The following is a 12,954-nucleotide window of genomic DNA, read 5'->3' on the forward strand; positions in this document are numbered from 1 at the left end:
TCACTAAAGAACCATGGGGAAAAAAACACTCAAATGCTAACAAAAGTAGTATGTAATCCAGAGATTAAAAAATCAGAACACATGTAAAAAGGTATATATTAGTCTCAATTAGAAAATCCATCATACAAAGTAACACTGAAAGTTCTGCCACAATATACTTGGTCTAAAAATAATAGTAATAACAATAAAGAATTATAATGATTTGAAAATATTTAATAATAATTTCAAGAGGAAATTTCTTACCTTTATAGCCTCTCAAAAAGGTGGAAACAGTGCACAAATCACCTTTTAAAACTAATTATAAAGTATAAAAACGACTGCACTTTGAAAAAGTAAGTTCAAATAGCAAAGATTTTCAAATGGCAGATCTTAATAACTTTTTTTCCCAAAGCAGTGACATCATCAGTATTAGCATCACTATCATGCAACTGACCACATTTTTAAATACATAAAAAGCTTGCTCAATTTAATTAACTTTAACCAGGGAAAGATGTCATACTCTCTGAGTATTTAAAATTGTCTCCCATTACATTGTTAACATCACAAACTTCTAAAGGTAAAATTGCAATGAACAGCTATGTTTCAATTCACTGTGCTCTGGATGTTTTACTCTGTATTCTTCCCAAAAAATACTCCCTATTCTATTCCTCATTTCACCTTCAAACATGACTTTATCATAATCCTTCCCACCTTCCTTGAGAATAGCTATAAATTTGAGTATTGTGAGTTCTGCCTGTTTTTTCATTGATAATAAATATGATCACAAGACAAATCCTAAACAATCAATGAAGTATCCCCATTACTTCAATCTTATGTGAGATATTTAACTCATCTTTACATTCTTATTGTTTCTATAAAATTCTAGTGCAGGTTTTAACAATCACTCCTTGACAAATTTTTCAATCCACACTGAAAGAATCAATCAACTCTATCAACAAGTTAAAAATAAAGCTATCAAAAATCTTGTCTCAAAATTTGTTTTCCAAATTTGTTCAACTTAAAAATTAACAATGTGCCCACGTAAAATTTTTATTACAAAATAAGAAAAGGCATGATATCTTTAAAAAATATTCATTCAGTAAATCAAACAAAAATGATATACCTCTCTTTTATTTCTCCTTGCAACCTTGAGGAATTCCATAAGGATCTGTAGTTGAGCAGCATGTGACTCCTATAATAGAAAAGTACATTTTAAAAGAAAAACTTTTGATCATTAATCTATTGTTTTTAAAAAGCTCAGTATGGAAAGGATAAAAGAGCTTCATATAAACTCTGAAGTCTATTTACCAATTAAGCTATGTATCATTTTATTCATTTATTTAAAAGTTTCTCATTTGGAAAAAGATTTTTAAAAAGGTTTTCAAAAAAGTTTCAAAGACAACAAGAGTCTAGTGTTCTAGATTCAAAAAGCTAAAGATATAATGTCAAAAGGGGTTCAGGGAGTCCAAGCTTAGTATTCTAGATTAAGAAATAATAGCTAGAGTATCAAATAATTAAGTGCTAAAAGGGATCTCACAGACCATCTGTTTAATATGTTCAGTCCCCAGATGAAGAAACCTGGAACCAAAGAACTAAAGTGAGGTGCCCCAGGTAAAGTAAGCAAACAAATTCAGAACATCTACATCCAGTGCTCGAAATTTTAATGGAGCAAGGTCATAAATTCAAACCCAAGTATTTCAGACAAGTACTCTCTTTAAAAAAAAAAGAAAGAAAAGAAAAAGAAAAAGAAAACCTTTCTTGACATCTACAGTTTTTTTTAGGTTTTTTTAGTTTGTTTTTTTTTTGCAAGGCAATGGGGTTAAGTGGCTTGCCCAAGGCCACACAGCTAGGTAATTACTAAGTGTCTGAGGCAGGATTTGTACTCAGGTACTCCTGACTCCAGGGCTGGTGCTCTATCCACTGTGCTACCTAGCCACCCCTGACATCTACTGTTTTTATATCACCTTTCATTTCCAAATATATTCTTCCCCATCCAGGCACATTTTTTAACAAAGAGAAAATAATCCATTCAGACATTTAGACACCAACTAAATATGTGCAGTATCTCTAACCACTGCAAAAAGCAGAAGTTCATTTGTTCATCTCTTTTCAGAGGCAAAATTGGATAATAATTATATAACATTCTATTTCTCTTTAGTTGTTGTTGATCTTTCTATTTAGAATATTGCAGACATTGTATAAACTGTTTTCTGATTCTGCTTACTTCATTGTTTTATGTAGTCTTCATTATGGTAATTTCTTACATCATAATAACATTTCATTACAATTTATGTGTTAAAAGTTTGCTTAGTCACTCCCTAATCAAAAGTTATCTACTTTTGTTACCAGTTCCTTGCCACTACAAAAAATATATACTTGCTATAAATGTTGGCAGAAAAGGTATTTTCTGTCTTTGACCACTTTGAAATATCTGTCTAGCAGTGAGCATCCTTGGTCAAAGGTTATATGTATGGACACTTAGGTAAATTTCTTATGGAAATTCCAAATTACTTTCCAGTATGTTAATCATCCATTCTCAATAATGACAATTTGTTACATACTTTAGAGTTATTCTGATTAGCATTTATCTTAATTATTAGTGATCTGGAACATTCATTTTGTGGTTAACGAACATTTTTAGAGAATTCTTTCTCATATCTTTTGCTATCCATAGGGAGAAAGAAAATTATCTATTGGAAGTATGTGATAGAGATTTCCCCCCACACACACACACAACTTCCTAATTCTGGTTCTATCATTTAAAAGATTTTTTTTCTGTTTCTTCACTACTTTGTCACTGTACTACGATTACACCATAGCAATATCATAGGAAATACATAGGGAGGTGGAGCCAAGATGGCGGCATGAAGGCAGCATTTGAAGGGAACTCCTTCCCACCAAAACTTCAAAAGTCATCAAATTATGACTCTGGCCAGAATTTAGAAAGGCAGAACCCACAGAAAGACTGAGTGATGAATTTTCCCAGTGCAATATAACCTAGAAGTTCAATAGGAAAGGTGTGTCTCAGAAGGACCAGGAGTTCGAAAAAAGCCCCAGTGGTAGCACAGCCCCAGAACAGGGTAATAGGGGAGAGAAGTCTGCTTCACCAGAATGAATGTGGAATGAGGGAGCACTGGCCCCAGAACCTGCAGCATGAATCTAGAGAAAGCCTGCACCTCCAGAGCACAGCCCACAGACTGTAAGGGGGTCAGGGAAAACTAGAAATTTCTCTGTTCTTCCTTGGGGTAGGACTTGGTTGTTTGCCCACACTCAGATGAAAGTTGCAGCTTCAGTTTCCATACTAAGATAGTCCAGCAGGACCCCTCCTTACAGCTCCAGGGCAGAGGGAAGTGCTGTGGTCATTTACATATCAAAGCACAGGCAAGAGAGCATAAGACCTTGGAGGAATAAAGGTCCCAATGGAGTGCTCCCCCACAAAAAAGGAAAAAACCAAAGCCTTGGAAGTGCTGTAAATTAGTCTTGGCTGAGGAAATGAGTAAACAACAGAAAAAGAATCGGAGGAGAATTATTTTAGTCCCAAGGAAGATTAAAACACATACTCAGATGATGACAAAATCAAAGATTTTGCATTAAAAACCTCCAAGAAAAAATAGAAAATGGGCTCAGACTATGGATGATCTCAAAAAAAGACTTTGAAATGGAGATGGAGGAAAAATTGGAAGGAGAAATGAGAGTGATGCAAATAAATCACGCAAACCAAATCAACAGTTTAGTGAAAGAAATAAAAAAAAAAATACTGAAGAAAATAACGTTAAAAACCAGTATAGGCCTAAAGGAAAAAGCAAAACAAAAGGCAAATGAGGAGAAGAAGGTCTTAAAAAGCAGAATTGGCCACCTGGAAGATGAGACAAAAAAAGCTTTCTGAAGAAAATAACTCCTTCAAATGCAGAACGGAACTAAAGGAAGCTGATGACTTTGTAAGAAATCAGGTAGAAATAAAACTCTTCCAAAAAAAGCCAAAAATTAGAAGAAAATGTGAAATATTCTCATTGGAAAAAAACAAATGACCTCAAAAACAGATTCAGAAGAAATAATTTAAAAATTACTGGGCTATCTGAAAGCCATGACCAGGAAAAGAACCTAGACTTCAGTTATCAAGAAATAATACAGCAAAATTGCCCTGAGATCCTAGAAGCAGAGGGTAAAATATAACTTGAGGGAATTCACTGGTCACCTCCTAAGAGATCCCAAAAGAAAAACTTCCAGGAATATTATAGCCAAATTCCAGAACTCCCAAGTCAAAGAGAAAATTCTAAAAGCTGTCAGAAACAAACAATTCAACTACCAAGGCTCCATAGTCAATGATTACACAGGATCTAGTAGCATCTACATTAAGAGCTCCTAGGGATTGGAATAAGAAGGTAAAAGATCTTGGTTTACAACTGAGAATCAACTACCCAAACAAAACTGAACATTCTCTTTCAGGGGAAAAAAGTGAACTTTCAATGAAACAGGGGATTTTCAAATTTTCCTACTGAAACAACCAGAGCTGAACAGAAAGTATGATCTCCAAGTACAGGGCTCTGGTGAACCATAGAGGGTTTTTTGGATGAGATGGATGAGAAGGACTAACTATGAGGAACTTAATGATATGGAAGTGTTTATATTTGTGCATGGGAAGAAGATATTGATAACTCATATAAACTTTCTCATTTATAAGAGCTGTTAGAAGGAGCATATACAGACAGGGCACAGGAAGGAGCAGAATATAATGGTATAATATAGTAAAAAGATGGAGTCAATGGGTGATAAAGGAAAGTACTGGGAGGAAGGGAATGGAGGTGAAGAAGAAACTAAGAAATTTCACATAACAGTCAAGAAAAAGTTTTTTCATTGGTGTGGAAAGGACAAAGGCAAGGGGGAATGAGTGAGTCTTCATTCTCATCAGAAATGGCCCAGAGAGGAAATAACATACACATTTAATAGGGTATAGAAATCTATCTTGTCCTAGAGAAAAATGAGAAAAAAAGGGATGGGATAGGGGAGAATGGGGGGGGGGGGATAGAAGAGAGGGAAGATTGAGGGAGAGGGCTCTCAGATACAATACATCTTTGGACAGGGAGGAATAGAATGGAGGGAAATACAGCTAGTAATAGCAACTATGGGAAAAATATTGAAGCAACTTCTCTAGTGGACTTATGATAAAGAAAGCAACTCATCCCAGAGACAGAGCCATTGGAATATGAATACAGATTGAAGTACATTTTTCTTTCTCTCTCTCTCTCTCTCTCTCTCTCTCTCTCTCTCTCTCTCTCTCTCTCTCTCTCCCCTCTTGAGGTTTCCCATCTTCTTGGGGGGGGGTATGTTTACTCATAACAAAATTATTATAATAATAAATTAAAGTCTCTTGGGTGTTCTCTCTATGTAATATTTCAAAACACATAAAATAATGACTCTAAATTTTTGAGAGACAGAACCCACAAAGGGATCCAATGAGGCAATTCTCCAGCCCAAGGGTAAACTGGAAGATAATGGAAAGAATCCGCTCCACAGGGTTAGAGGGGTGACTGCCAGAGTGAAGGAACTTCAGCCTCCTGGAGGCAGCCCCAGGGCACCTGGAAGCCGTGGCTCACAGTAGCAGGGGAAGTTTCCTGATCTACACCCTGGGGAGCACTGGGCACAAGTTGGAAGATCAGTGCGGGGGACCTCTGTCTGAGCGAGCTTGTGAAACCCAGGCTCAGCCCAAATCCAGGAAAAGGAAGCAGGCGGGAGTGGAGAAGTAGGAGCCCCCAGGCAACTGAGCCTTGAGTGCTCAGCTTACCAAAGGAAGTGGAGTGGAGAGAGACATCCAAGGTCTGTCCTCTGTACCTGGAACAGGACTCTGGAGCTCTGACCACATTCAGATCCTGATCAGTCTAGGTCCCCCATAGAACAGCAGGGCCTCTCCACCTCAGCCCCATGACAGAGGGGTGTGCTTGTGGTCATTCACAGACCAGGAGGGAAGACAGAGCTTCACACACTGAGATCCTTGTGGGGGGGGGGGGTGTCCCAATAATAGTGAAAAGCTCAGGAAGCACCCCAAGACCAGGCAAAGGCCGGGGAAATGAGTAAACAGAGAAAAAAGAGGAACACCATTGAGAAATGCATTGTCTATGATCCAAAGAAAGATCAAAATACTCAATCTGAAAATGAGAAAGTACAAGCTTCAGCATCTAAAGACTCCAAGAAAAACAGAAATTGGGCTCAGGCTATGACAGAGCTCAAAAAAGATTTTGAAAATCAAGTGAGGGAGATAAACAGTTCAAAAAATTATTGAGGCGAACAATGCTTTAAAAAATAGAATTGGCTAGATGGACAAAGAGATAAGAAAGTTCTCTGAGGAAAACAAATCCTTCAGAAGTAGAATGGAACTAAAGGAAGCTGATGACTTTACATGAAGTCAAGACACAATACTTCAAAACCAAAAGAATGAAAAATTAGAAGAAAATGTGAAACATCTCATTGAAAAAACAACTGATCTGGAAAACAGATTCGGGAAAGATAATTTAAAAATTATTGGGATACCTGCAGTCATAATCAGGAAAAGAGCCTTGACCTCATTTTTAAAAAATTCCTACAGGAAAATTGCCCAGATATCCTAGAAACAGAGGGCAAAACAGAAATTGAGAGAATCCACCAATCTCCCCCAGAAAGAGATCCAAAAAAAAAAAAAACAACCCCTAGGAATATTATAGCCAAGTTCCAGAACTCCCAAGTCAAAGAGAAAATATTACAAGCAGACAGAAGGACACAATTTAAATATCATGGCACTGCAGTCAGGATCACACAGGACTTAGCAGCAAGTACATTAAGGGCTCATAGGGCTTGAAATATAATATCCTGGAAGACAAAAGAGCTCTGAATGCAACAGAGAATCAACTACCCAGAAAAACTGAACATCCTCTTCCAGGGGAAAAGATGGACTTTCAATGAACCAGAGGAATTTCAAATGTTCCTGTTAAAATGGCCAGAGCTTAACAGAAAGTCTGATCTTCAAATACAGGACTCAGGTGAAGCATAGAGAGTGGAGAAGGGTGAAATATGAGGGACTTAATGATGATGAATTACATGTATTCCTGCATAGAAAAATGAAACTGATAATACTCTTAAGAAACTTCTCATTTAATAGAACAGGTGGAAGGAGCTTTTACAGATGAAGCACAGGAGAGAGCTGAATTTGAAGATATAATATATTGTAAAAATAGAGTCAATGGCTAAAAGGAAATGTAATGGGAGTGAGAGAAAGGAGAGGTGGAATAGGCTAAGATATATATATACATAGATTTTTTTTATTATTATCATTACAATGAACTATTGCAATGATATGGAAGGGGGGAAGGCAAGGGGGAATGAGGGAACCTTCGCTCTCATCACAGGTGGCTGAGAGGAAACAGCATATATACTCAATGGGGTATATACATCTAGAGTCAGAAGGAGAGAAGGGGGACAGGGGGAAGGGGGGGATGTGAGTAATGGAGGAGAGGATGGACCATGGGGGAAAGAGTGGTCAGATATAACACCTTTTCTTTTTAACTTCTTGCAAGGGGCTGGGACTGGATGGCTTGTCTGGGACCACAGGGTTGCTGGGCCTTAGGGGTGGTATGTGGGCTTGGGGTCAGTGATCAGTCTGCTGCTCCACACAGCTACCCTACAGCACATTTAAGAAAAGAGACTGAGTGAAAGGAGAGAGAAAATATAGTAAATGGTAGTGGGCAAATACGAATGCAGGAAGTTGCGATCAGCAACAGTAGAAAAATATGTAAGTAAATTTTGTGATGGACATATCATAAAGAATGTGATCCACCCATGACAGAGCAGGTGGTGTTGGGACCCAGACTGAAGCACATTTGTTGTTGTTATAATTATTATTATTATTTGGGGAGAGTTGCAGGGCAAATGGGGTTGGGTGGCTTGCCCAGGGCCACACAGATGGGTGATTGTTGAGTGTCGAATTTGAGCCCAGGTGCTCCTAGCTCCAGGGCCAGTGCTTTGTCCACTGCGCCATCTAGCTGCCCCTATTATCATTATTATCATTATCATTTTTATTATTATTATTATTATTATTATTATTATTATTATTATTATTTTGCTTTTTGCAGGGCGGTGTGGTTGGAGTGGCTTGCCCAGGGTCACACAGCTGGGTGATTGTCAGGTATCTGGGGCCAGATTTGGGATCAGGTGCTCCTGGCTCCAGGGCTGATGCTCTGTCCATTGTGCCTCCTAGCTGCCACTATCATCATCATCATCATCATCATCATCATCATCATCATCATCATCATCATCATCATCATTATCATCATCATCATTATTATTATTATTATTATTATTATTTTAATATTAATTTCTTTCTCTTCATTGCTCATAACGGTCTATATTTTGTGGTGGAGGGTGTATTATGCTTACTCTTAAACAAGAATATTTTAGTAATGTATAAAAAACATCATTTGTACAAAATTAAAATAAAATATAAAATAAATTAAATTAAAATTAAATTTAAATTAAATAAATTAAAATTAAATAAATTAAATTAAAATAAATATAAAAAAGTTCACTTGCAAAAAAAAATACATAGGAACTTATTATTTAGAAATTTCCCTACCATCAAGACAGAAAACAATTTTCCCATAACTTTGGAGGCACCATAAAATGATGAATATAGCGCTGACTTTGATGTCAAGTAGGACTGAGTTAAAATCAGACAATTAGGGGACAGAGCCAACATGGTGGTATGAGAATAGTCTTTCCTAGAAGAAGCTCTCTCCAAAATATTCCCAAAACCTTAAAATTGTGGCTCTAACTAAATTTTCGAGAGACAAAACTCACAGAAAGATTCAATGAGGCAATTTTCCAGCCCAAGGTTACATGGAAGATGGGAGAAATCTCTGTTCCATGGGGGTGGAGAGGGTGATAGCACAGTCAAGGATATTGCTCCAGAGCAAAGGAGCTCCAGTTTTCCAAGAATAGCCCTCTGGGTGCCTAGACGGCTGCGTCCCAGAAAGCACTGGCTCCCAGAATCAGAAGCAGTTTCCTGACCTGCCAACCTAGGAAACACCAAGCACAACTTGGAAGATCAGCGGGAAACATCTACCAGCATGGCCCTCAGCACAGTCGGGGCCATTAGCACAGCTATAGCCCTCAGTGCAGCCCAGATCCCAGGAAACTGCAGAGCCCCCCAGCAACTGCTTTCAGAGCTCAGCCCATGGAAGGTAAGGAGGTGGGGGGGAGACTATCAAGGTCTCTCCTCTAGCCCTGGGACAGGACTCTTGAGCTTTGTCCATATCCAGACCCAGTGACAGTCTGGGCCCCACCCACCCCCATTGCCATAAAGCAGGGACCTTCCTCACAGCCCCGGGGCAGAGGGGTATGCTTGTGGTCATCCACAGGCACAGACAGGAGAGCATTCAGTGTCTCCCATAAGACCTTGAAGGAACTGAGATCATTGAGAGGAGGGTCCCAATAATAATCAAAAGCTCAGGAAGCATGCCAAAATCAGGCACAGACAGTGTAAATGAGCAAACAGAAAAAAAGGAAGCTGTCCACAGACAATTACTTTGGTCCCATGGAGGATCAAAAGACACACTCTGAAGATGAGAAAGTTCCAGCTTCTAAATCTAAATCCTCCAAAAAATATAGGAGTTGGTCTCAGACTATTTCAGAGCTCAAAAAAGATTTTAAAAATCAAGTAAGGGAGGTAGAAGAAAAATTGGGAAGAGAAATGAGGGACATGAAGGAAAAACATGAAAACCAAGTCAAAAGCTTAGTCAAGGAGATTCAAAAGAAATACTGAATAAAATAACATATTAAAAACCAGTTTAGGTCAAATGGGGAAAAAAAACAGTTCAAAAAAAGTTAATGAGGAGAAAAATACCTTAAAAAGCAGAATTGGCCAGATGGAAAAGGAGATAAGAAAGCTCTCTGAAGAAAACAACTCCTTCAAATGTAGAATGGAGCTAAAGGAAGTTGATGACTTTGTGAGAAATCAAGACACAATAAAACAAAATCAAAAGAATGAAAAACTAGAAGAAATTGATAAATATCTCTTGGAAAAAACAATTGACCTGGAAAACAAATTCAGGAGAGACAATTTAAAAATTATTAGGCTACCTGAAAATCATGATCAGGAAAAGAACTTTGATTTTATTTTTGAAGAATTCCTACAGGAAAATTGCCCTGATATTCTAGAAGCAAAGGGCAAAAGAGAAATTAAGAGAATCTGCCAATCTCCTCTGGAAAAAGATCCCAAAAAAACAACCCCCAGGAATATTATAGCCAAGTTCCAGAACTCTCAAGTCAAAGAGAAAATACTACAAGCAGCCAGGGCACAATTCAAATACAGTGGAACTGCAGTAAGGATTACACAGGACTTAGCAGAATTCACATTAAGGGCTCGTAGGGCTTGAATATGATATTCCAGAAGGCAAAAGAGCTTGGAATGCAACTGAGAAATTAATTACCCAGCAAAACTGAACATCCTCTTCCAGGGGAAATGATGGACTTTCAATGAAACAGGGGAATTTCAAATGTTCCTGCTAAAACTGCCAGAGCTGAACAGAAAGTTTGATTTTCAAGCACAGGATTCAGGTGAAGCATAAAGAGGGTGGTTGAGAAGGGTGTATTCATGCATTGAAAGATGATACTGATAATATTCATATGAACCTTCATTTTTTAGAGCAGTTAGAAGGAACTTTTATAGTCCAGACACAGGAGAGAGCCACAAATTTGAAGGTATAAATATATTTTTAAAATGGAGTCAATGGGTGAAAAGGAAAGAATTGGGAGAAAGGAAAAGAGAAATAGAATAGACTAAGATATTTCATATAAAAGTCAAGAAATAGCTTTTGCAATGGTATGGAAGGGAGGAAAGAGAGGGGATTTGAGGAAATCTTTATTCTCATCAGAAATGGCTCAGAGAGGAAACAGCGCGCGCACACACACTCTCTCTCTCTCTCTCTCTCTCTCTCTCTCAATAGGGTACAGAAATCTAGAAGAAAAAGGAGAGAAAAGGGATGGGGGAAGGGAGGTGATAGAGGAGAGGATAGATCATGGGAGAAGATAGTCAGATATAATACATTTTATTTTTTTATTTTTTGTAACATGGTGGAATTGGGTGGCCTGTCCAGGACCACAGAGCTGGGTGGTTGCTGCGTCTCTGGGGTGGGATGTAGGCTTTGGGGCTCTGTCCACTGTGCCACTCAGCTGCCCCACAGCACATTTTTGAAGTGGGACAGAGTGAAAGGAGAGAGAGAAAATATAATAACTGGTAGTGGGGAGGAATGAATGGAGGCAATTACAATCAGCAATATCAACTCTGGAAGTAACTTCTCTGAGGGACTTATGATAAAGAACACAATCCACCTCAGAGACAGAGCTGATGATATTGGAACACAGGCTAAAGCACATTTTTTTTGCTCTTTCTTTTTATTTCTCGTGAAGTTTTTTATTTCTGTAGGGGAGGGGGAATTATGTTCACTCTTACACAAAGACTAGTTTAGTTAAATAAATAATGTAAATAAATGTATAAGATATATATATATATATATATATATATATATATATAAATATAATATATAAAATGAAAAAATCAGACAATTATATTGAGTATGACACTTAACCTGTCTGTGCCTCAGAAGTTGGACTGGATATTCTCTGAGGTCCCTTTCAGGTCTAAATCCATTATGATCTGATGATCTATGGACTCCTTTGGATTTCATAATTAAGTATCTTGCCTCTTAGTCATATTACTAGTTTACTAAGAAGTGTCAGAGGCGATATTCAAACCCAAGTACTTCTGAATTCCAGTAAGCTATCTACTACATATAGCTACCTCTGACCTAAAATATACTACTACATAAGAAACACAAAATGGAAAATGGCAAATCCTATCTAATTTCTGTTTCAACTTTCCAACTCCAAGCTAACCAATTACTATTACAAAGAATAAAACTAGTACAGAATCAACACATTCAAGAAAAATAACTGATATTCTGGAAGGAATAGTAATCCTTAAAATGATGTGTTCCACAGATCTCGTTTAACTACACAAGACAAACAATTAAAGATCATGAGTTGCATGAAGAAATTCAGCTGAACACCATCTATTAAATTCTACATTCCTCTACAAATATTACAAGAATTAAAAAGTGTATGACTGGGAAAATGAAGAAGTAAAAAAAAAAGTTTATTTTTAAATGATCTACTTTAAGGAAAAGAAAAGGGCAAAATACAACCCATCTAGAGCAGTGACTAGAAGAAACCATAAATATACATCACAAAGATAAAGGAAAAACTATCATTAATTGTCTCATAATCAACACATCAACTGAGTTTGAACTAGAAACAAAATCATTGAACTAATTCATTAGAGGGAAGATAAAGATTATTAATGTACTATCCAAAGGCACAATGGCACAGGTGTCATAATAAAAAACTTAAAAAAAAAGCTGTCTCTTAAGTGACAAAGAATAAGCAAATCTGAATCAAGATGAAGAAAATCCAGTAAGTCTTATACTTCACTTACAGAAGAAAAATTAAAAAAAAATATAAGTTTCTAAAAACACCAAACTACCATATCCATTGATAGTCGGAGATAACCTGCTGATCACATTAAAATATCTACAATAATTAACACAACAAAATGAATTTTTTAAAAAAGAAAACACAACAAAATGAATTTTTTAAAAAAGAAAACAAGATACCTTGAAGTAAAATAATTGAATAAGATGGATTATCTTCTTTGTTGTATGTTTTGTTTTTTAAAAGTAAATTAAAACCACCAGCTTAAAACTCTTAAGACAAGTCTACATTTGTATGTTTCAAAGGTTTTCCCCCACTATCCAGTTCTTGCCAATGAAATGTTCTTAGTTGTAATTAAAATTCCCACTGCATGTTTACAAACATTATTTTCCCAAAGGGTGAAAGTTAGGAAAGATGACCAAATTAAAAAGAAAATACCCAGACACACTTCAACTTCCTTGG

The 12,954-nt window shown here is 37.0% G+C and overlaps 1 protein-coding gene across 6 annotated transcripts in view; it reads right to left on the reverse strand.

The window, feature by feature from the left end:
- Nucleotides 1-12,954, reverse strand: part of COP1 (COP1 E3 ubiquitin ligase) — a 306,374-nt gene that overhangs the window by 248,716 nt on the left and 44,704 nt on the right. For all 6 annotated transcript variants that reach the window (XM_074222102.1, XM_074222097.1, XM_074222096.1 and 3 more), the window contains exon 6: nucleotides 1,103-1,171. In XM_074222102.1, coding sequence (XP_074078203.1) covers nucleotides 1,103-1,171 — 69 coding nt within the window. The remainder of the gene's footprint in view (nucleotides 1-1,102; nucleotides 1,172-12,954) is intronic.

The sequence above is a fragment of the Macrotis lagotis genome, chromosome 2, assembly GCF_037893015.1.
Source record: "Macrotis lagotis isolate mMagLag1 chromosome 2, bilby.v1.9.chrom.fasta, whole genome shotgun sequence".
Classification (NCBI taxonomy): Eukaryota; Metazoa; Chordata; class Mammalia; order Peramelemorphia; family Peramelidae; genus Macrotis; species Macrotis lagotis.